Source organism: Dipodomys spectabilis, unplaced genomic scaffold (assembly GCF_019054845.1).
Source record: "Dipodomys spectabilis isolate Male_0828 unplaced genomic scaffold, ASM1905484v1 ptg000003l, whole genome shotgun sequence".
NCBI classification, from domain to species: domain Eukaryota; kingdom Metazoa; phylum Chordata; class Mammalia; order Rodentia; family Heteromyidae; genus Dipodomys; species Dipodomys spectabilis.
This window is the reverse complement of record NW_024870680.1, coordinates 3,050,173-3,075,390: the sequence shown is the minus strand read 5'-3', so window position 1 is coordinate 3,075,390 and position 25,218 is coordinate 3,050,173. Positions and strand designations below refer to the sequence as shown.

The window sequence follows — 25,218 nt, the reverse complement described above, 5'->3', positions numbered from 1 at the left end:
CTTTTTTATTTTTTGGTCATGAGGCTTGAACTCTGGACCTGGGTGCTAGCCCTGAGCTTTTCAGCTCAAGGTGAGCGCTCTATCACTTGAGCCACAGTCCACTTCCGGTTTCCTGGTGGTTAATTGGAGATAAGAGTCTCACAGACTTTCCTGCCCAGGCTGGCTTTGAACCGTGATTCTCAAATCTCAGCCTCCTGAGTAGCTAGAATTACAGGTTTGACCACCAGCACTTGGCATATATATATTAATATATATTAATACATAATATATTAATATATAATATAACATTATTATTATGTTATATTGTTATAATATATATAATATACCAATATATAATATATGTTATAATATATTGCATATTAAAATATATAGTATGTATTATTATATAATATACCATACAGTATACTGAATAACAGATTTTTTTCCATTGCTTTCTATCACTGAGGTAAGGTGATTGTAATGTGATGGATTTGTTATAGCATTGAGTTTCTATTGAATTTTTCCATTTAAAATATATTTAATATTTCAACTTAAGATTTTTTAAGGCATTAGAAATATTTCATACATGAAACTGTCATCACATGACCCATGTTAAAATTTATTGGCGTATATTTCTCTGACAGTAAATTTAAATGACTTAGTATTTATTCTGGAATTTTCATTTTTACAGAGAGGACAGTAAAATGCCATGGTTTTGTGTGTGTGTGTGTGTGTGTGTGTGTGTGTGTGTGTGTGTGTGTGTAGCTATGGCCTCGTGTGTTAGGCAGGCACTTAAACTCAGAGCTATATCCTTAACATTTATATATCCCTTTCTTCATTCAGTAGCATTCATGTATGAGCTAATTTAAGTGGGAACAACTGTTTGGATTAAACAAAAACCTTTCTCTTTCCAGATTGCAGCAATTCTCCGGAAACGAAAATTAGACTATTATTTATACAGGCTACTCCCTGAGATCCTGCAATCCGCTTCATTTCTGACTGCTAATGGGTCCTTGTATATTACTTTGTTTTGCCTTTTCAGGTTGGTACCCATAATCAGCACTAGCTATTAATAGAGATTTCTATGTTGAAATGTAAACAAATGGATGTTTGCCTAACTATTGTTTAGGTCATTGTTTCTGTTTTTTTTTTTTAAAGCTCTGAAATGTCATTTATCTCAGAAAGTTAATGAAATCAGGACCTTCATGGCTCTAGGTCTGAAGATATGATATAAACTTGAAGTTATTGGTATGATTATATAGCAAAAATGCTTTAATATGTCATTTTCTGAGGCTTGCTATATTTTCAAAGTTGATCACCAGGATGTTTGTTTTTCAGTTTCATAGATCAGTTCAAAGCATCAGTCTATGAAATGGCTTAGGAATGATATGCAGTGAACCAAGTTCGAATGCAATATGAAGTACACATTTGTGTATTAGACAGTGTATTAACTGTTGGTTTATTTTAGTGATGGAACATTTGTCTGGATTTAGTCTTGTATATGGTATCTACCTATGCTGCATTCTGCTTCTTGAGGTTCTGACAAAAGCAACATATATAGTAGATACTTTAATTTTATTTAAGCACTCGTTGCTAAACTAAACTGATTTGCTTCCGTCAAGTTAAAAATACCCAGTTCACGTTATCCTCATCTGTGCGCTGTCCACAGTAGCTGTACAGATTTTATCTCAGAACTTTAGTATTTATGTACTTTTAAATAATAAATAAAATAACTGATAAAGTTTCTATACTGTTGAGCAAATCATGTCTTTAAATTGACTTGGAATTTCTGTAAGGAAATTACTTTGTAAGGTGGTCTCCTGAAGTTTAAGTTTCATAGAGTTGTTACAAGTCTAAAAATAAAGTTTTTTTTTTTTTGGGTCTGGTTGTGGGGCCTGAACTCTGGGCCTGGGCGCTGTCCCTCAGCTCTTCAGCTCAAGGCTAGTGCTCTACCACTTGAGCCACAGCGCCACTTCTGGCTTTTTCCTTTTTGCTTATGTGGTGCTGAGGAATCGAACTCAGGGCCTCATGCATGCAAGGCAAGTGCTCTGCCATTGAGTCACCTTCCCAGCCCCTAAAAATAAAGTTTTTAATAACCTCTGTCTCTTTCTTTTTTGGTGCTTGTTCTGGGACTAGAACTTAGAACCTGAGTGCTGTCTGTCTCTTAGCTTTTTTGATCAAGGCCTGGCACTCTTATCACTTAAGCCACACCTCTACTTCTGGCTTTTTGAGAGGAAAAAGTCTCAAGAACTTTTTTGCCTGGGTTGGCTTCCAACTGAGTTCTCAGTCGCCTGAGTAGCTAGGATTACAGGCATGAGCCACCAGTACCTGGCTACAGTGTATTTTGTTATGTTCTATGAGCATGTTTGGCTAAGTTGTGGTATCATACAATTCTTAACATTAAGATTTGTGCCCTTTTTGAAAATTTAAATTGGTTTATTTTTTGACTTATCTTCAAGTAGTAATATAAAGGGATTTAATTCAACATGTTCATATTCTTTCTACAACTAACCCAATGAGTCAGTTTTCCTTTAAATTTTACATTCAGTAATAATAACTCTCTGTAGATTTTGTATTGGAGGGAAAACTCCATTTTTCTCAGGCAGAAAGTTCCCTTCCTCCTTCCCTTCTTTCTTTCTTTCCTTCCTTCCTTCTTTTGTCGAAGTTTTAACAAAGATTTATTTTAGTATAATAGGATAAAGTAGGGATTAATATATTCTAGTAAATGCAAAATGATATCCACAGTCAATTAAAAACTAAAAGAAGTAATGTAAGAAAAATATCAAAGATTGTGGCATGTCATATTATGTGTTAAAAAATTGTACACACAATAGAAGTAATGATGTGATAACAGCTCACACTGGGAATGCTAACTCTGCACCCTGCCTGGCCCTGGGGAGAGTGGCAGTATATTTGAATGTGAGGTATGATGGGATGTTTGGATGGAGGGGCACTGCAAAGGGAAATCTTTCTTTGTAATAACCAAAATAACCAACAAAGAATTTGAATTTCAGGAAGATACTTGGAAAATTTTACTCCTGGACTCCTGGCTTTGGTGCCGCTTTACCAGCATCCTATGTGGCCATTCTAATTGAAAGAAAAAGCAGGTAAAATTTTATACATCTACATTAATAGAACTCATACCTAGTAGGAAATTTATTGCTCATCACTTATTGTAGTCTAGGGATAAGGAATATTTCTAGACATAATTTTCTTTTAGTTCTGCAACATATTTGATTGAAAATTACTTATTAAATCCATAAAATACTGGACGCTGGTGGCTCATGCCTGTAATCCTAGCTACTGAGGAGGCTGAGATCTGAGGATCACGGTTCAAAGTCAGCGTGGGCAAGAAAAGTCAGTGAGACTCTTATCGCCAATAAACCACTGGAAAACCAGAAGTGGCGCTGTGGCTCAAACAATAGAGTGCTCACCTTGAGCTGAAGAGCTGAGAGACAACGCCCAAGCCCAGCGTTCAAGCCCCACGACCGATCAAAAAACAAAAAATCCATAAAGCATGGAGATATAAATATTGATATTAGAATTATAGTAGCTTCCGTTTATTAAAAATTATTCTATGTATGGCCTAGTTAATACATGACATGGCAGATTCTAATGAAAGATTTTTTTTTTTGGGTCCGGTCGTGGGGCCTGAACTCTGGGCCTGGGCGCTATCCCTCAGCTCTTCAGCTCAAGGCCAGTGCTCTACCACTTGAGCCACAGCGCCACTTCTGGCTTTTTTCTTTTTGCTTATGTGGTGCTGAGGAATCAAACCCAGGGCCTCATGCTTGCAAGGCAAACGCTCTAACACTGAGCCACCTTCTCAGCCCCTAATGAAAGATTTTTCTTTGTGACAGTACTGGCGTTTCAACTCAGGACCTTGACTTGCTAGGCAGGCTCTCTAACGTGCGAGCCACTATGTCAGCCAGGGATGATTTTTTTCAATAGCTAGAGTATCATTATCATATCTGAAAAAATTAATAATAGGTTTTTAGTGTTATTTAAATCTGTACTTTGTTTCAGGTCCTTGAATGGCCTCTGTCATTATTGATGCTCTAGTTTTTAATTTGGATAGTATTAGGATTGAACTCAGGACCTTGTACATGCTTAGGCTGATGCTTTTAACATACCAGCTATGCCTCCAGCCCTGCTTTGTGTTGGTTATTTGAAGATGGATGCCAATGAACTTTTCTGTCCGGGCTGACCTTGACGTGTAATCCTCCAGATCACAACCTTCTGAGTAAATGGTATTACAGACACAAACTACTGGCTCCAAGCATTATTATTATTATTATTGTCAGTCCTAGGGCTTGAACTCAGGGAATGGGTGCTGTCCATTAGCTCTTGTGCTTAAGGTTAGCATTCTGCCACTTCAGCCGCAGCTACACTTTAGGCTTTTGAGTGGCTAATTGGACATAAGAGTCTTGTGGACTTTTTTGCCCAAGTTATTTTCAAACTAGGATCCTCAGAACTCAGTTTCCTGAGTAGCTTGGATTACATGCTATATGCATGAACCACCAATGTCCGCCTAATAATTATTATTATTAATGCTTATTTTTTGACTAGTTTTTCTTATTTAAGTAGTTGTACAAAGGAGTTGCCACTTAAAATAATTTATGAATACAAATTATCTTTTAAGACTTTTTTTATTCATAGAGTATTAAACGTAAGGGTTACATTTATGTAAGTCAGGCAAAAAGTACACTTCCTTTTGGACAGTGTCACCCCTTCCCTTGCTCTCTCCCAGTTTCCCCCTCCCATCCCACCCACAAATTATATAGTTCATTTTTAACATGATGTCCAGTGAGTACTGTTGCTGCATTTGTTTACTCTTTGTCCCTCTATTTCTGTGCCTCATCTTTTATTATCAATGGAAAATGCTTCCCACTAAAGACCATTGAGAGCTCTAGTATTCAGTGACATTTAGTGGGAAGCATTTTCCATTGATGAAAAAGTAAAAGGTACAAAAACTGTTATACTTTTAGTTTAAATAACTAGTTTCCTAAGTTATTTTTTATTGCTATTGTTATTGTAGTTGAGTTGGTTGGTTGGGTTGATTGGGTTTTGCTTTTGTTTTTTTAAGACAGAATCTTGCCCTGTAGGCTGGACTAACCTGGAACTCATTATGTAGTAAGGCATATTGTTTTTAAGGCATTAAACTATTTTGTCATTAACTTTAAAATTTTCTATTGGAAGTAATAAGGTTCCCTTAGAATGCAGCAAGCTTGTATAAACTCTTCAGACAAACAGTTTAAGTTAAAAGCTTTGGCTAGGCTGGGTGCTGGTGGCTCACACCTGTAATCCTAGCTCCTCAGGAGGCTGAGATCTCAGGATCACTGTTCAAAGCCAGCCAGGGCACAAAAGTCTGTGGGACCCTTATCTCCAATAAACCACTCAGAAAGCTAGAAGTGGTGCTGTCGCTCAAGTGGTAAAGCACTAGCCTTGAGCTGAAAAGCTGAGGGACAGTGCCCAGGCCCAGATTTCAAGCCCCATGACCGACAAAAAAAAAAAAGCTTTGGTCAAAGAATATTTTATTGGGTTGAACAAGTTTACACTCCCACCAACAATGAAGTAAGGTTCCCTTCTGTCCACATCCCCTCCAGCATCTGTTGTTTTTAGAGTTCTTGATTTTAGCCATTCTAACTGGAGTGAGGTGGTATCTCAATGTCGTTTTGATTTGCATTTCTTTTATGGCTAGGGAGGTTGAGCATTTCTTCCTGTGTCTATTGGCCATCCTTCTTTCCTCTTCAGAGAAGTTTCTCTTTAAGTCTTTAGCCCGCTTATTTATTGGGCAGTTGTTTCTTTGAAGATTTGTTGTTGGGGGATTTAATTTTTTGAGTTCCAGGTATATTTTAGATATGAGACCCTTGTCCATTGTATGGCTAGTGAAGATCTTCTTCTAATCCATGGGCTTTCTATTGATCTTGCTAGCTATGTCCTTTGCCATGAAGAAGCTCTGCAACTTCATGCAATCCCATTTATCGAAACTTTCTCATACCACTTTGGAAAGTAGTATGGAGTTTCCTCAAAAGACTCCATATAGAGCTCCCCTATGGCTCAGCAATCCCACTTTTGGGCATTTACCCAAATGTTTACAAACAAGACCACACTAAAGCTCCCAGCATGACTATGTTTATTGCAGCACTATTTACTACAGCTAAAATATGGAACTAACCCAGATGCCCCTCAGTAGATGAATGGATCAAGAAAATGTGGTATATATACACAATGGAATTCTATGCCTCCATCAGAAAGAATGACATTGCCCCATTTGTTAGGAAATGGAAAGGCTTGGGAAAAATTATATTAAGTGCAGTAAGCCAGGCCCAAAGAAACATAGGTCCCATGGTTTCCCTTATTTGCAATATCTAGTATATGTCTGAGTCAAGCAGAAAAGGTCAGATAAGGTGATGTTAGGGAAATTAACCCTAAGATATGTAATCAAAGGTTTTTTTTCTTTCTTGTGATTGTTTCTAACACATTTATAAGATTATTTCTTTGTTGCTTTGTATGTCCCTCCCCTACAGTATAACCCCTGCTTTCTCTGTATTTGATGTCGGTATAATTTGTGGAGGGGAAGGGGAAAAACAAATCGTTGAAATAGGGATACAGGTGGACCCATTGCAACAATGAGATGTACAAGTCGTTATGTTGAAAAACGAACTTTATAACTTTGGTGCGGGGTGGGGGGGAAGAGGGGGGTAGCAGGGAGGATTAGGTGGTGGTGGGGTTGGGGGAGGGTGGGAAGGGATGGGAAGGGGAAACAAAGGAGGAGGCTACAATGCTTGATAAGAAATGTACTCATTATCTTGCCCATGTAATTGTAACCCCTCTGTACAGTATTTTCACAATAGAAAAATAAAAATTAAAAAAAAAGAATATTTTATTGGGGGCTGGGAAGGTGGCTCAGTGGTAGAGTGCTTGCCTTGCATGCCATGCCTGAGGCCCTGGGTTCTATTCCTCAGCACCATATAAGCAAAAAAAGAAAAAAGCCAGAAGTGGTGCTGTGGCTCAAGTGGTAGAGTGCTAGCCTTGAGCTGAAGAGCTGAGGGACAGTGCCCAGGCCCAGAGTTCAGGCCCCATGACTGTACCCCCCCCCCCCCCCACCCCCCAAAAAAAGAATATTTTATTGTTTTTGACATTGAGAAACTTACCAAGTTTTGTTCCATAAAATAAAAATGAGGTAATTTGTTCAACTTTTTACTTTGTAAAGATACTTATTAAGGTCTTTGATTTCCTAGTAAGAGCATGTGTAGATCTTATCAGATAACCAAATGTTTAGTTGAGCCACCTGAAGCCATTCTTTTTTGTTTGTTTTAATCTTGTATTTATTTATTCTGCTGGGCTGGTGATTGACCCCAAGGTAACACTCACCCTGGGCAAGCCCTTATCACTGAGCTATATCCCTAGCCCCCATTTTTAATGTACTTTTCTAAATGTGATATTTAATTTTTGTGATCTTTCACTTTGATTTATCATGATACGTTTACATTATTAGAATTGCTAAATTCAAAGAACTGGTTGATGTTATAAGCCCTGTAAAATTAAGTTAGTCTTCCCAGAAACATAGCTTACTACACTCAAGAAGGCAGTAGAACTGGGTAGGTATGTGTGGACTCTGGAGCTTTACTGTCTGGCTGAAGAGTCTGGTTATGCAACTTACTGTGACACATCTTTGGCTTATTCCTTATTTAAAAAATGGAAATAGTACTAAGTGCTGGTGGCTCACACCTGTAATCCTAACTTCTTGGATTGCTGAGATTGCTGGGATTGTGGTTTGAGGCCAGTCAGGCAGAAAAGTTTGTGAGACACCTTGTTAATGAAGAGTTGGACATGTTGGCACCGGACTGTTATCCTTGTTAGCTGGAAATCTAATAGGAACATTGGAACTAAGTGCAGGTTTGGAGAGGAAGTAAGACCTTACTCCAAAACTAAACAGTAGAAAATATGACTAGAGACATTGTTCAGTAGTTAGAGCACTTATTAAGGGCAAGGAACTAAATTCAAACCCCAGAACTGCCAGAAAAAAAGGAAATAGTGATATGTTACTTATCAGGTTTTCAAATAATTTATTCAAACAATATATTTAAAAATATTTAGCATTATAGGGCTGGGAAGGTGGCTCAGTGGTAGAGTGCTTGCCTTGCATGCATGAGGCCCTGGGTTCAATTCCCCAGCTCCATATAAGCAAAAAGAAAAAAAAGCCAGAAGTGGTGCTGTGGCTCAAGTGGTAGAGCGCTAGCCTTGAGCTAAAGAGCTGAGGGACAGTGCCCAGGCCCAGAGTTCAGGCCCCATGACCCCCCCAAAAATATTTAGCATCTACTGTTTTTCTTTTTGCTTATAGATAATGAGTTAGTCTGGTGATTGCAATTTTATCAGTTTTAAAATATAAGTAATTAGTTTTGAAAATATGTGTTGAAAATATTTATATGCGAAACAGAACATCCTTTAATCAAGTATATCAAGGTTGACTAGAAGGTTTTTGTAGATATTTCTAACTGATACTTTTGAAATGAATACTTTTGTAACAACCAGCTAGTCAAAAGTTGTTCACATTTTGCTATTTTTACTTTGTATGTGAATTCATGTGTATGTGTATAGGGTGTATCATATAGAAAAAGCATGTGGTAGGCCTCATGACATTTCACTCCTAAAAGTTAGCATGCATTTTCTAAAATAAGGATAGTTTGCTATGTAATTACACTACCACATATGAAAATGAACAATTGTTCTTTAATACTGCCTAGTCCATAGTCTCCTAAAATGGCTTTTTTGAACCAGAATGTAGCCACAATTTATATATATTTTTTATATGTCTTCATTATCTTTTAACTTAAATCTCCTTCCCCTTTTTTTATTGAAGTGATAAGGGCAGTTGTCTTGCATGTAATGTTTCTGATATCTTCTATCATTACATTTTTTACTGGTTCATTTATCTACTTCATTCCCTGTAAACTTGAGGCATTGTCTGAAGGCTTGAGTTGATTCACATTAAGCATTCTTTGTAAAAATGCACTTCATAGGTAATTCTGAGACAATTGATAAAGAGAAGTGTGTAGCTTGATGGGTCTAAGTTGAAGATATGAGGATGGTTGTGGTCATCAGATCTTATCAATATATTTTTTATTCATGATTGGAGTGATTGAATGATAAGTTTGCTAAAGTAAACTTTTCTTCATCATAATACCAATATTTGTGATATTAACTTCTCAATCTGTATCTTCTTTATTGGTATGACAGCCACTTAATAGAAAATGTCATTTTTGTCACTCTTCTTTGTTCTAGATGAGTTTATGTTGCTGTGTATATTTTGGCCTTTGAATGGGCCTGGTGATTCTTTTGGTAGTAGTTTTAAGAAGTTATCAGTATTCTCTATGGAAATGAAATGTTTAGAGCAAGTAAATATGCAGAGACATAAAAGTGACCAGTTTTTAGTTGACAATGAAAAGCAAGATTACAATGATACATATTGTCAATGACATCATTATACTAAGTAAAAGAAATCTGCCACCAACACCAAATATTGTATGAAATTGCTTACTTTAAGCTTTCAACTTGTGTTTTTATTTATTATTTTTCTTTACTGGGGATTGAACTCAGGGCTTTGTTCTTGCTAGGTGAGCTCTCTTCATATGCCATCATATTACTTGCTTTGTTTTATTATTTCTGTATTCCTTCTTCTTTTGCATTACTGAATACTTAAAATTCTTTTTAATTTAATTTTTAAATGTTTAAAAAATTCAATGATTTCTCTGTAGAGAAATATACATGATTAATTTAGCATCTGGCTTCTTAGCATTAATATTTTACCATCTCTCAATTTATAGAAATCAAAGACTGTACGATGTTAATTTTTTTAAAATAATATTAACCTAAGTTTAGATACTATAACACTAAAAGTAAAAGTTTATAATTTATATTAAAAAATGGAATTTTTTAGAGCAAAAGGAGAGGCTTCCTAGAAGTGTGATGTTTGCATGGATTTGAGTTGCTAGTTTATTTCTGTTTATGTTGACTTTTGATAGGTTAAAAAATTTTAAAGCATTCTTTTTAGTTAAATTTTTTTGGAGCTAATCTTTGAAACTTTTTGGCTTATTTCTTTATAAGTTGTCTTCTTTGTGTGAGGTAGTACCTTTTTTTTGCTCTGAAAAAGTATACTTATCACAGATTTGTGTTGAGATTTTATTAAATATCAAGACCATTAATAAATTTAGGTAATTTATAAAGATTGAACTTATACATGTCTATATTGTTGTACTTATTGCAAAATGAAGTATATTAATGTTTTTATCGTAAAAGGAAAAATTTATAATTAGGGCTTTAATTCACAAAGAAATCTGTGATACACTGATGGAAGTTCAAACTAGGTAAATGGAAACGTGATTCCTCATTCTGGGGCAAGATGGTGGTTGAGTAAAATGGGAAGTTTTTTTTTTTTTTCTTTTCTGGTTTAGCTGTAGGATACATGGGAATAGGAGAGGACAGCATAAGAAAAGGTTTTCAAAATAAAGTAGCAATTATCTATGGTTTAAAGAAATATTTGGCTGCTTATTTGTTGTGCTTACCAACCTGATGTGCACAGGAGTATATTTGCATAAGGTTTTCAAAGAACAGTGTATAGTTCTATCTTTTCTCAGTACATATTAGCATCAGAAAGAGTGGGAGAAACACAATATAGAGAAGTAACAACTGTATGCTTTCAAGAGCTGAGGGACAGCGCCCAGGCCCAGAGTTCAGGCCCGATAACCGGACCTAAAAAAACAAAAACAAAACAAAAAAAAAATTGCAAGTAGTGATTTTTCTACCTTTTATACTTCTAAAGGTCTATTTAATAATGAAAATTTTACTCTGCCATTGTATACATTTGTAATCAGTTTGCAAAAAGTACTTAATAATGAAGTGAGACATACAAGCTAGCTCTCTAACCTCTGCATTTTCAAGATTCCTTTGATGAAGATATCTTTATATCCATGAGAATGTCTTCATTCTTTTATTAGTTTAATTAACTCTTATTCCTTCCCAGTTTTGTATCCTCTCTGTAATCCATGCTGTTCATCTACTATCTGTCCCTCCTTCCAGAGTTAAGCTTAGTTCCTGATACCTAGTCAGAAGAGAAGCTTCCTTAAATCTTAATTGCATCATTGTGCAGTTCTGACAAAGCTTTGAAGTAGTTTCCAGGGTTGCTAAAAAAATTTGTACCACAAAGAACCAGCAAGGAGTAACTCAGCAGGAAGCACTGGTAACATCAAGTTTATCCCTGGGAGGGCTTTTAAGAACTAGTCTTCACCCTGCTTTGTTTGTGGTTCTGAAAGACTTGTTCTGATGGATTTTTTTCGTAGAATTGCAATGGAATTTGCTTTGACATTTAGGATTAGTTTAGGTAAATTAAAAACTGCCTTGTACTCAAACATTAACCTGGATTAAAATAACAAAAATATCATTTATTTCAGGTATATTATGAGTTAATAAAACTCTTAAGCACATGTCAAAATGAATAAAGTATGTAATTAGAGAATATCACCAATTTGCTGTTAATTCTTGACATCTTTAAGTTTCATCTTTTCTGAGATGTTTATTCTGTATTATATACTGCATAAAATTGAATATAATCTTATGTTTTTGCTGTAAACTGAAAGCTTATCTTGTTCATTCTTATACCTTAAGGGAAGTATTTTATATTCTTCCAAAACTTTCTGACAGATGAAAATCGATTGTGTCTTGAAAGATTTTCTGAAATGATTAAATAGCATTTCTTAATACAATTACAAATATTTAGGAACTTTCATTATTTCTTAAAATTTTTTGTGAGCATCTAAATATTATATAGGTACATATAGAATCATATGAATTATAATTTGGAATTATACTTGGTAGTGACCTCACTTATGGAATGTATTGTACAGTGTCATTTAATTTAGAGGTTAGTTAAAGCATATGTACACTATGCACTAAAGTTAAAAAAAAAAAAACTCTCAGCCGGGTGCTGGTGGCTCATGCCTGTAATCCTAGCTACTGAGGAGGCTGAGATCTGAGGATCATGGTTCAAAGCCAGCCTGGGCAGGAAAGTCTGTGAGACTATTTTTTTGTGTGTGTGTTTGATCGTGGGGCCTGAACTCTGGGCCTGGGTGCTGTCCCTCAGCTCTTTAGCTCAAGACTAGTGCTCTACCACTTGAGCCACAGCGCTATTTTCAGCTTTTTTCTTTTTGCTTATGTGGTGCTGAGGAATCGAACCCAGGGCCTATATATGCAAGGCAAGCGCTCTACCACTGAGCTACTTTCCCAGCCCTGTGAGACTCTTATTTCCAACAAATCACCAGAAAACTGGAAGTGGCACTGTTGCTCAATTGGTAGAGTGCTTGCCTTGAGCTGAAGAGCTGAGGGATAGCGCCCAGGCCCAGAGTTCAAACCCCAAGACCAAAAAAAAAAAAAAACAAAAACAAACAAAAAAGCCCCAACAAAACCCCAAACCCCTCTCATTATTGAAGCATTGTTTGTTAGAAGGTAATAATGTTTAAAATTTGAATAGAATGAGAGGTTGTTAATGTACTCTGGTGTTCCTCAAAGATTCTTTTAATGTTTAATTCTTTTTATAGCTGACTTTTTAGGATGATACTTTTGGATATGCATTTCCGAATACTTTTTAAGAAAGTACTTCTAGATATGCATATGAAAGGGAAAAAAGAGAGGGAGGGAGAAAGGAGAAGGGGTGGGCTATATCATGGGTTGAGAAGAGGGAATAAAATAAACTAGCAATTATATATGGTTTAAAGAAGCATTTGGCTGCTTATTTGCTGTCCTTACCAACCTGATATGCATAGGAGTATATGTGCATAAGGACATTCTGTGAAGTTTAAAAAGTTACTTTTTGTCCTTCTTGTCACTAGCCCCTCTCTTTAGTCCTCTGCTCCCCTCTGTTCTCAGTGGTATTCCTCCCTTCTTGATTTTTAGAGAGGTTTTACCTACTTGGAAGGGTGTGGCCTCAGATTTAGGATAGATACTATGAAAGGTTAAATACAAAGTGATTGTTTCTCAAGTTCTTGTGATACTATAGATAATTGGAGAAGTGATCAAGTTGTGACTGTGTACAGTTAGAAAATTGACATAGGAGAGGATGAAGAATTGTACCAAGGGAATCTTGTCAGGAGAGTGTAGTGTTACCATTGATTCTATCATAATGCTACACAGATAGTGTCCTCTGTAACATTTTTGAGAATATTGGATGTGATTAGAGTAAATTGAATATAATATGTAAATTGAGTTGTAATGTGATAGAATAAATTGAAACTTGAGACCAAAATAGGGTCTTAATTATAGTATATTATGTGTCATGTAATTATATATAATCGTGTGTAATAATATATAATATGTGATTATATATTATATAATGTATTATAATTATAATACATTGTTTATAACAATACATTGTCTGCTTTTTCACAAAAGTAAGAGTAGATCTAAACTTTACTTATCCTCTAAACATAGAAAGCTGTTAGGAAACTATATTAAAATCAGCCTAGTCAATTCTAAATGAATTAAAGACCTCAGTGTTAAGACCAGATACCATGAAAATATTACAGGAAGGGGTAGGGAAAACAATAGGGCTCCTAGGCACAGGGTGGAAATTTCCTAAGTAGAGATTTGGAATCACAAAAAATTAATGGAAGACTAGATAAATAGGAGTGCATCAAACTGAAGAGTATCTGCATGACAAAGGACAAGGCCATAGCTAGCAAGATCAATAGAAAGCCCACAGAATGAGAGAAGATCTTTACTAGCTATGCATCAGACAAGGGCCTCATATCTAAAATATACTTAGATCTCAAAAAAATTAACCCCACCCCCTAAATAAATCTTCAAAGAAACAACAGCCCACTTAATAAATGGGATAAGTACTTAGAGACTTCTCAGAAGAAGTAAGAATGGCCAGTAGTCACACGAAGAAATTTTTATCTCTGGCCATAAAAGAAATGCAAATCAAAACAACCTTGAGATTCCACCTCATCACAGTTAGAATGGCCATTATCAAGAAAATTAATAATAGCAGATGCTGGTAGGGATGTGGGCAAAAGGAAACACTACTGTATTGTTGGTGGGATTGTAAACTTGTTCAACTACTCTGGAAAGTATAGAGGTTCATCAAAAGACTATGTACATAGAGCTTCCCTGTGACCAGCAATTCCAATTCTGGGCATTTATCCCATAGACCACAAACAAGGTCACACTAAAGCTATCAGCATAGCCATGTTCACTGTAACATTGTTTACAATACCCAAGATATGAAATCAACTCCAGATGCCTCTTAATGGATGAATGGATCAAGAAAGCTTGGTGTATATGCACAATAGAATTCTGTGCTTATGTCAGAAAGAATTATATTGCACCATTTGTAAAGAAATAGAAAGACTTGGAAAACATTATATTAAGCAAAGTGTGATACCCAAACAAATATAGGTTGCATAGTTTCCCTTATTTGTTGTAACTAGAATGTACCTATAAATCTATAAGTAAATACACTGAATGGTAAAAAACAAACACACTTAGACATTAGAAAATTATGCAGGACAGTGAGACTGAAGGAGGATATGCCTAGGAGAGGATCACAAAGGTTCAATAGCTATGTGCATATGATCATATAAAATTATATTTATTGAAATGAACTCTTAGCAAATGGAAACAAGAGTTTTTTTTGTTATTTTCTCTCTTGTTGAAGTTGTTTTGTGTACTTTTTTTTTTTTTTTTTTTGGATCCGGTCATGGGGCCTGAACTCTGGGCCTGGGCGCTGTCCCTCAGCTCTTCAGCTCAAAGCTAGCGCTCTACCACTTGAGCCACAGCGCCACTTCCGGCTTTTTTCTTTTTGCTTATGTGGTGCTGGGAAATCGAACCCAGGGCCTTAGGTATGCAAGGCAAGCGCTCTACCACTGAGCCACCTTCCCAGCCCTTGTGTACCTTTTGTCTTGTATGTAAGTTTATCTGTTTTGGGGAATGTTGGGGGGCACAGAAATGGTGGGACAAAGGGTGAACAAATGCAGCAGTGATACTCAGTAGACACTGTTGAAAATGAATTATACAACTTGTGGGGTTCAGTAGGGAAAAACTGGGAGAAAGCAAGAGAAAGGGTGACATTCAAAAAGAAACGTACTCATTACTTGATTTATGTAACCCCTCTCTATATTACCTATACAGTAACATTAAACAAAAACAGCTTGAATCACATAATTTAAAGGCACCTTAGTAGTGTAACCATTTTCTTTCCTTTCTTTTCTGCTTTCATATTTTTTTTAAATACTTTTTTATTGTAAGAATACTGTACAGAGGGATAACAGTTACATGAGCAAGGTAATGAGTACATTTCCTATTAAGCATTGTTGCCTCCTCCAGTGTAACTGTTTTCTGTTGGAGCAACAAATGATTGGGTAGAGTGAAAGTATTCTCAGATGAACTGACACCTAATTCCAGTTTGTCTTTGCTAGGTCTGTATTTGTAAGGACATCACTTGTTTTCTTCTTGGTCTTTAGATTGTCAGCATAATAGCACCGCCTAATTCTTAAGAGGACTATTCGGAGGGTAAATCCTGATTTCATATTGATAGACTTTATATGCAATCTAGGTCTTTCTCTATCCTTTCCTTTTCCCCTTCCTCTTCCCTTTTCCATTTCTCCTTCCCCCTTTCCATTTCTTTTTTTCCGGTTGTGGGGCTTGAATTCAGGGCCTGGGCATTGTCCCTCACCTGTTTTGTTCAAGGCCAGCACTCTACCACTTTGAGACACAGCTCCACTTCCAGTTTTCTGATTGTTAATTGGAGATGAGTCTCACAGACTTTCCTGCCCGGTCTGGTTTTGAACCACAATCCTTATGACTCACCCAACTGAGTAGTTAGGATTATAGCTGTGAGCTACTAATGCCCAGCATGGTTACTTCTTTACTTGTTATTGAGTTGGAACAATTCATTGGCCTCCCCTCCTTCTAGTGGTTGCCAGTATCTGGCATAAAATACCTATGTTATGCTTCTTTTTCTAAGGTTGAGATTTTAGAAACCTTTTGCTGGTTCTGTGTCTAGTAATTCCACAGTCATTTATTTCATGCCTCTTAGAAATGCCAGGTACTTTTTACAGTTTATGGAAATGTCTTCACAAGATTATCTTTGTAATTAAAGATAGTTTAATTTTCAGACACATAACATGAATGGTGAATCATTACTGTTGAATACTATAGAGATAGAGTGAAGATGGAACTGTAACTTCATTACAGTTGACGATTGTAGAATAAGGTTGGTGGAACAAATGTGTTTTTTTTTGGGGGGGGGGGGGGCTGAACTCTGGGCCTGGGTGCTGTCCCTCAGCTCTTCAGCTCAAGGCTAGCGCTCTACCACACAAATGTGTTTTTTGTTAAATAGCATCATCCTTATTAGTTTACTTAGTAATGAAATGTATTATTAAGTACTACCATTGAAAGCACAAAAGTATTTTTATTTTTATTTATTTAGAAGTATTATTTGAAATATTTTGCTTTGTAACAATAAAATGAGTATCTCTTTGAGAAGCATTTGATTTTTCTTTGTTCTGTCCATGTGTGTGACTTGGCTATTCATTTTTCTATATATGATTTATTTAAAATAAGTGATATTAGAACATCTTAGATTTAGAATTTGCTAGTGACTGGAAGGTTGTAATGGATTAATAAGGGCAGTTTCAGTCTGTATATAGAAACCACAGTATTCTCTTGGTGAGGCAGTTGGATTCTTTTTGATAAGATACACTAGAATCTGCTAGGAGGAAAATTACCTGAAAGGTGTAATACAGTGAGATTTGGGCTCTGCATTCTTTTAACTTACATATTGATGAGAAATATACATTATTTCCTTTAAATAACTTTTTATTTAAAAACAGTGGCTAACTCATCATTTAATGAAGAAATGACAGAATGGCAGATAATTTAGAGTCATAGCAGATAATTTAGAGTTAGTTAACTGGAACTCTGCTGTCCTGTGTTCATTCAGCACTGTTCATTTAAATTGTACTGCCTCCATGTGGCTTTGGAAATTCTAACAATCCTAGTAAGCTGTTTTGAAAAATAAACAATTAGGAACATGTATGAATGTGATATGAAGAATACTTCACTGATAACATCATTTACTCACAGATATGGCACGCTATTTAGATGAAAGTGATCTTATAAAGTGTTCATCTTTCAAAACTCAAATTCTTGAACTCTTTTTTTTTTTGGGTCTGGTCGTGGGGCCTGAACTCTGGGCCTGGGCGCCATCCCTCAGCTCTTCAGCTCAAGGCTAGCGCTCTACCACTTGAGCCACAGCGCCACTTCCGGCTTTTTTCTTTTTGCTTATGTGGTGCTGAGGAATCGAACCCAGGGCCTCAGGCATGCAAGGCATGCGCTCTACCACTGAGCCACCTTCCCAGCCCAAATTCTTGAACTCTTAAAACGTGTTAAAACCTCTTTACTAGAGAATAAGATATATTTCATTAATTTCTTATATGCTGTGCAAGTTAAATTAAGAGCAATTCTAATCTTTGACTTTTTACATGGGTTCTCATTAAATAAGTTTCATAAAAAGGGTATTTTCAATAAAATAAATGTTTATATACTTTGGTTTGTCCTTTCATGTTAGAAAGGTCCCTTGATTCCGGACTTAACAATGAAATTAAAACCAAAGGTAAACAAAGGAGGAGGCTGCAATGCTTGGTAAGAAATGTATGCATTATCCTGCCCATGCAATTGTAACCCCTCTGTACAGTATGTTCTCAAATAAAATAAAATTAAAAAAAAAAAACCAAAGTAACTTAGTGTAATTTGTAATGATATCTAATAGAGCAAACCATTAATTTTTTATTAAACAAATAGAAAACTTGGTTTTTAAATAAGTTTGCCTTTAGTCTGAATTGTTCTTGACTTGGCTTTTGGCAAAATCAATTCTTTTTTTTTTAAATTAAGCTCACATTAGTTATGGGAGAGGATTTTGCAGATTTTTGTTGTATTTCTATACATAGTTACACTTTACTCCAGTAAGTCTATCCTATCACTTGCCTTGTTCTCACTCTCTCTTCCCTAAATGAATTCTTTTCTGATTGTACAAAGGAGTTTCATTGTGGTACTTTCTTTCTTTCTTTTTTCTTTTTTGGGTCCGGTCGTAGGGCCTGAACTCTGGGCCTGGGCATTGTCCTTCAGCTCTTCAGCTCAAGGGAAGCGCTCTACCACTGAGCCACCTTCCCAGCCATCATTGTGGTACTTTCATACATGCATATAAGATGAATTCTTTAGGATGCAGCAAAAATTAGATACAGTGATTCATGGCTGTCATGCCTGCAGTCCTTGATGGAGGCAGAAGTTTGAGATCAGCCTAAGCAATATAGTGAGACCCTGTCACAAATAAACATTATCTAACATAGAGTAGTGACACATTATACTACTACTTAATAACAAATGTAACAAGAAGGCAGTATTATTGACCACTAAGCAGAGTGCTTAATTATCACTGATCTTATTTAGATTCAGCTATTAGGGCAATAAAAAACTTGGTTTAGCACTATTAGTCTATTTTTCTAAAATACCAGTATGTTTCTCAATTCCTGACAGTGTTATCATAGATTTCTGAAAAATGATAAGATAATTAAGTTCTATCAGTACTTAATCTTGTTCTTTCTTTAAATTATTTGCAGGAGAGGGCTGCTCACAATTTATATGGCCAATTTGGTAAGTAAATAATTTTTTTAACTTTGAGTTTTCTCTATAGGCTTTAAAAATTAATTCACTTAAAGAAAATAAAGGAAAAATCAGCATATATCCCATGTCTGTTTTGAAGGATGGACTTACATGTTTAAAAAAACATTGATACCCTGTGATTATGTTCTGTTATATAGAATTAATCTTCATTTATTTTAGGAGGAAAGTGATTCACAGTCAGTGCTTTTTGTGATTCTTTTCTTTTTGATGTTTAGTACTTCATCTTAGGTTATATAATCTATGTATTTAACCATAATAAGCTTTATTTCTACTGCCACTTCTTTTTTATTTTTTATTCATTTATTTAAATATATTTTTATTGTGAAAATACTGTACAGAGGGGCCACAATTACATGGGCAAGATAATGAGCACACTTCCCATCAAGCATTGTAGCCTCCTGTTCTGTTTCCCTTTCCCATCCCTTAGTATCCTCCCGTCCCCCCGTCCCCTCCCCACCAAAGTTGTAAAGTTCGTTTTTCGACATAATGACTTGCACATCTCATTGCTGAAATGGGTCCTCCTGTATCCCTGTTTTAACAATTTGTTTTTTCCCTTCCCCTCCACATATACCAACATCATATATAGTGAAAGCAAGGGTTGTACCGTGGGGGAGGGACATACAAGGCAACAAAGACATAATCTTATAAATATGTTAGAAACAATCTATTGCCACTTCTTGAAGGAAAAATGATGGGAGGATATACCTCCCTAAATGTTGAAACAGTCGTGCACTTAAAATAGAATTAGCCTTTCTTCCAAATTGCCAAGTTTATAGAAATGAAATTAATGTTACCTGTATGACATTATTTATAGTAATATGTAACCAATGTTTTACCACTAGATTCACCAGATTCACAACTTAAAAACATTTACATTAAAATCTTTCAGTTTCTTTAACAGAGTTGATAGGCATTAAGCAACTCAACTAAGAAAATATAAATATTTACCTAAGGGTAGATTCTTGAGTTCCCTAACAGAGGACTATATTACAGAGATGCATATAGCAATTCATTTCAGTGGTAAAATAATTTTCTTCAATACCATGTATTTCCATGTTTTAGTTAGATGTGTTACATGCTGGGAAGTAACATAGCCCATGAACTCATGGAGTTTTGCTGTCTAGTTGATAATGTCCTAGTAGAGGAGAAGGACTGCAGGATAAATTATGTGATATTGTAAGAATCATAAGAGTAATGCCAAACTGATGGTTGGGAGGGGATGAGTCTTAGAAGACTGGCTCTGATCCTTTTTGGGTCATAGTCCTGTTTGAGGATCTGATAACAAACACAGTCTTCATAGAAAACTGCTCAAGTACAGAAAGAAACTCAAATCTCCATGCAATTTCAGAGGCTTCATGTACCTCTGATTAAAGTAAGCCTAGGATATGCTATAAGTTATTTGAAGATTGTGCTACAGAAAAAGTATTTGAAACTTTTATTTGCAATGAGATGGAAAATTCAGGACATGGGGAAAGTAGATACCTTGTCTTTATTCTTCTTGAAAGACAGGTCAGAGACTTGTTCAGTTTTACTTCTCATTGTACTACAAACTCTCAAATAGAGTGCATTAAAGTTTGAGAAATATTTGTTTGAATTAATAATATTTCTGGACATGGAGTTCTAACTTGACAGTGATCTAAAGATGATCACCTAGTTTTGTTTTTTTATACATCCTGTTGGAATTTGTGGTCAGTCTGGTTTTTTTCATTTAGTTAGTATCTCTTTTTTCTCAATTGTTTTTAAAAAATTATGTTGACTACTTGAAGTAGACTATATTTCTCTACATAGAGATTTATATCCATATTTCTGCCTCCTTATTTTCCACTTGATCTTTTTTTTAATGGCCCCTTAACATTGCTCCTTAACAATTCTGAAGAGAATTTTGATTCTCTTCAGATTGTCTTCAAGTTACCTAATCTATTTACCTGTGTATGCAAGTTGGAGATTAAACCCAGGGACTTGTATTTAATTGCTTCTTAATGTAGTCATTAAACATTTACTTTGAATGATATGGTAGTTTTAATTTTAAAGAGATGATAAATGTCAGATATAACAATTCAGGAAAATTATGTAATTTCATAAAATAATCCTCTAGTATATTTTGGAAATAACTTTTTTTTTGTCATTTATTGCTTATAAATGGCCTGGTGTGTGTGTGTGTGTGTGTGTGTGTGTATGTGTGTGTGTGTGTGCGTGCGTGTGTGCGTGTGTGCGTGCATGTGCACGTGCATGCCTGTGTGTGTGTGTCTTGAGCTTGAATTCAAGGCCTCATACTCTTGCTTGGCTTTTTCTGTTCGAGTCTGGGGCTCTGCCACTTAAGCCACACTTCTACTTCTGGCCTTTTGCTGGTTATTTGTGATAAGAATCTCATGAATTTTTTTTATACAGGCTACCTTTGAAAGGGGGTCCTCAGATCTTAGCCTTCTACATAGCTAGGCCTGCATGAGTCATTGAGGCCTGGCTTAAAGCATCTATTTAATCATATGATGATTTTATAGTTTCATTTTCTATGGAGAGAATAAAAATATAATTCCATCTTTTGTTCATACATATGTTTTAAAATGGTTTACATATGGAATATTTAAAACCATGTGATTTAGTGCACAGATCACTGTGTTTTAAATTCAGCTGTAGATAGTACTTCTAAAGCACAGGAATTCTAAAATATTCTGTATTATAAAATTCCACAAGAAAAAAGCTTATAAATTTGTTCCATTAGTAATACTTATGTTTGCATCCACTTCGTTTTCTTGAATGGAGCATAGTTTCCTTTTGTTAACTAGACTTTGATAAAAGTCAAGCCCTCTTCTTACTACTTTTCATTTTTAATGCTTGGAAGAACTTTTGACAGCCTGTCTTAGGCCTCTGCATTTTCATTACCTCTGCATTTCAGAGTTTAGCCTGCTAGAATGTCCATATGTAGTCTGGCATGGCCTCTGATCCTTCTCTCTTATGTTATGACAGGGTAAATTGGCACAAAGAATGGTAGCTTATTCCTGGACTCCACCCTTCCTTGGACTATTAGGAATCAATTTTCTGGAAAGTAGCTTAGTGAATATACCTTGCTCCAACTGTGCTCTGCACAGCAGTGTGGGGGGTGTTGGAGAAATCAGAACCTAAAGTGGTAATTATTGTCTGGTAAAAATGCTTTAGTTTGTCAAAGTTTATAAAATGTGACTATTTGAATGGATGATGTAGGGCTCTTCTCAAGACTTGGAAGAAATGTGAAGCTGAGCAATCTGTGCCTCCTTGGCCTTTTTCCAGACTCTCTTTCCTCATTCTCTGTGCCTGCCACACTGCCCCTTCTGGTGAAGTACAGCAAGCATACTTTCTCTCAGGACTGCTATTGGCTGTTTTTGGCCTCAGATAAGTGCTTGTCTTGCTCTTTGCTGAGATGCCAGGTTTTTGAGGCCTTCTATATGCATCCTACATGGAATAACACTCACCTCCAAGCTGCCTACATTTTTATACTCCCAGTCCATTATTTTTAATGGAATTTATCAATATCTCACTCTCTCTGTCCCATTGTTTTATTTTTCCTCTGGGAATTTAAGCACTATGAAGAGTTTTCATCTGTATTGTACATTACTGTGTCATGCCTAGAACAGTGCCTGACATGTACTGTTTGTCACACTTTATTAAATGATCCATAGGACTCTATTTATTGAAGAGAAGGTTTTAGGCTGGTGTTTGTAAGACAAGCTATCTAGGAACCAGAAATTGGGAGAATTTCAGCTTGAAGTCAGCCTTGGTTAAATTATGAGACCCCATTTCAATAAATAAGCTGAGTTTGATAGTCAAACAATTGATAAATCTTGGTTATATATTATCTGTAGTATACAACAGAATGAAACAAAACAAAATAGAATAAATTTTCTAAGTAGCCTTGCTATCAGGCTGTTTTTTAAAAAAAAGTTTAAAAAAATCTTTAAAATATAATACCTGCATATTAGAATGATACTTTTCATATATTTTCTGGCAACTCACATGCTTTTTTTTTTTTTACAGCATATAGTGTATACTTTAATACTCAGTTAAATTATAAGCAAACCTCAAAACTTATGTGTTTGTCTTTTAGGACATAAATTGTCTTGTAATTTTCTTTTTAGGTTTGTTTAATAAACAGCATTGGAAAATGCACTTAACCATTAACTGTATATTAAACCTTTTATTGAAATAAATGCAGATTGATATGCAGTTGTAAAAAATAATATAGGAGTTAGAGATGGAACGATTGTGGGTACAGGACAACCCAGGGAAAGTTGGCAAGATCATATCTTAGAAAGCAGGGCTGGAAAGGTGGCTCAGTGGTAGAGTACTTGCCTTACATGCATGAAGCCCTGGGTTCGATTCCTCAGCACCACATAAGCAAAAAGAAAAAAGCCGGAAGTGGCGCTGTGGCTGACGTGGTAGAGCGCTAGTCTTGAGCTGAAGAGCTGAGGGACAGCGCCCAGGCCCAGAGTTCAGGCCCCATGACCGGACCCAAAAAAAAAAAAAAAAAAAAAAAAGCAAGCTACACTGAGGGGCTGGTTGCTTGGAAGTTGGCGATCAGGATTGCAATTTGAGGTCAGACTGGGAAAATATTTGTGAAATTCCATCTCAACAAATGGTTAGATGCTGTGATATACACCTGTCATCCCAGTTACGTGGGAACTTGATATGGGGATGATTGTAGTTGCAGGCCTGGACCAAAAAAAAAAAAAATCTCAAAAGAACCAATCTCAACAGAATGAGCTGGCTATGGTGGCATGTATCCACTATCCCAGCTATGGCAGAAAGCATACAGGATTGTGGTTCAGGCCAACTGTGCAAAAGCAAGATCCTATCTCAGAAGTAACCAGAGCAAAAATGGCTGGAGGCATGATTGAAGCATTAGAGCACCTGCTTAACAGCTGACAAGCCTTTAGTTTAAACCCAGTACTGCCCAAAACAAAACAAAACAGAAACCCAAGCTAGGCATGTTGGTATGTGCCTGTATCCGCAGCTATGTAGGAGGTAGATGTAGGGCAATGGATGCTACTCTGGTAGGCAAAAAGCACCAGACCATACCTGAAAAATAAACTAATGCAAAATTTGCTGGAAGTGTGGCTCAAATGGTGAAGTGCTTGCCTGTCAAGTGTTAAGGTCCTACGTTCAAATCTTAGTACTCAAAACAAAATAAAATTCCCAAACCCAAGAAATGCCTTGTATTCCTTATCCATTTTCTATTATTCATAGCATCTTACAATCCTACAATCAGAACCAGAATATTAAATCTTTTTTTTTAAATTTTTTTTTTAAGTTTTTTTTTTTAAATTTAATTTTATTTTATTTGTGAACATACTGTACAGAGGGGTTACAATTACATGGGCAGGATAATGCGTACATTTCTTACCAAGCATTGCAGCCTCCTCCTTTGGTTTACCCTTCACATCCCTTCCCAGCCTCCCCCCTCCCCCCCCAATCCCAATCCTTCTCCTTCCCCCCCATTCCCCCCCCCCAGAATATTAAATCTTACAATCAGAACCAGAATATTAAATTGACATAGTTATGATACAGAACATTTCATTTCCTTCTTTCCTTGCTTGCTTGCTTCCTTCCTTCCTTCCTTCCTTCCTCCCCCTCCCTCCCTCTCTCTTTCTCTCTCTCTTTCTTTCTTTCTTTTTTTCCTTTCTTTCTTTCTCTCTTTTCTTCCATCCTTCATTTTTTCCTTTTTTCCTTCCTCTCTTCCTCTCTCTTTCTCCCCCTGTTTCTTTCACTTTCACTTTCTTTAGGATTTGAACTCAGTGCTTGCTCAATTTTTTAGCTAATGCCTCACCCCAAATGTCAGTCATCCTAAATGTCACTCATACTGCCTTTTTATTGCCCCACCGGCTTTCTTTTCTTTCCTACCCACTTCTAGTTCCTGATAACAGTAATCTGTTGTTTATCTCTGTAATTTTGTTATGTCAAGTTACATAAGTAGAATCATATAGTGTGTTACCATTTGGGATTAGCTATTTTCATTCAGCACAGTACTCTGGAGATTTGTTTATGATGATGAATGTGTCACTAGTTTCTTTGTTTCAATTGTTGAGTTGTACTCCATGTATGGTTATGTCCATTGAAGACATCTGGCTTGTATGTGGTTTTTGCTTATTATGAATAAAGCTGTTGTAAATACTCATATGCAGGGTTTGTGTGGGCATGAGATTTCATTTGTGTGGGATGAATGCCCAGCACTGCAATTGCTGGTTTATGTGATAGTTATATGTTTAGTTTTTCAAGAAACTGTCAATTTGTGTTTCAGAGCAGTGGCTATTCTACTTTGATAGTGTTCCCAGTCTCAAATAAACATTTGAACCTCTAGTTTTTCTCAATGGAAAACTTTGTTTTGAGATAGAGGTGCATTTGTCAAGTAAGTTTGTAATTTTTTGTCCAGATGAATAAATTTCAGTATTAGAAAAGTTTCTGAGAAAATGCCAAATATAGATTGCTCATTGTCTTTTATGTGATAGTTATAACAGGCATGTGTTTAGACGACAA

The 25,218-nt window shown here is 36.0% G+C and overlaps 1 protein-coding gene across 1 annotated transcript in view; it reads left to right on the top strand.

Moving 5' to 3' along the window:
- The window catches only part of Tmem135 (transmembrane protein 135), a 229,025-nt gene that overhangs the window by 22,988 nt on the left and 180,819 nt on the right, over positions 1–25,218 (top strand). Inside the window, exons 2-4 of the mRNA XM_042687831.1 lie at positions 894–1,021; positions 2,994–3,086; positions 18,651–18,684. Coding sequence (XP_042543765.1) covers positions 894–1,021; positions 2,994–3,086; positions 18,651–18,684 — 255 coding nt within the window. The remainder of the gene's footprint in view (positions 1–893; positions 1,022–2,993; positions 3,087–18,650; positions 18,685–25,218) is intronic.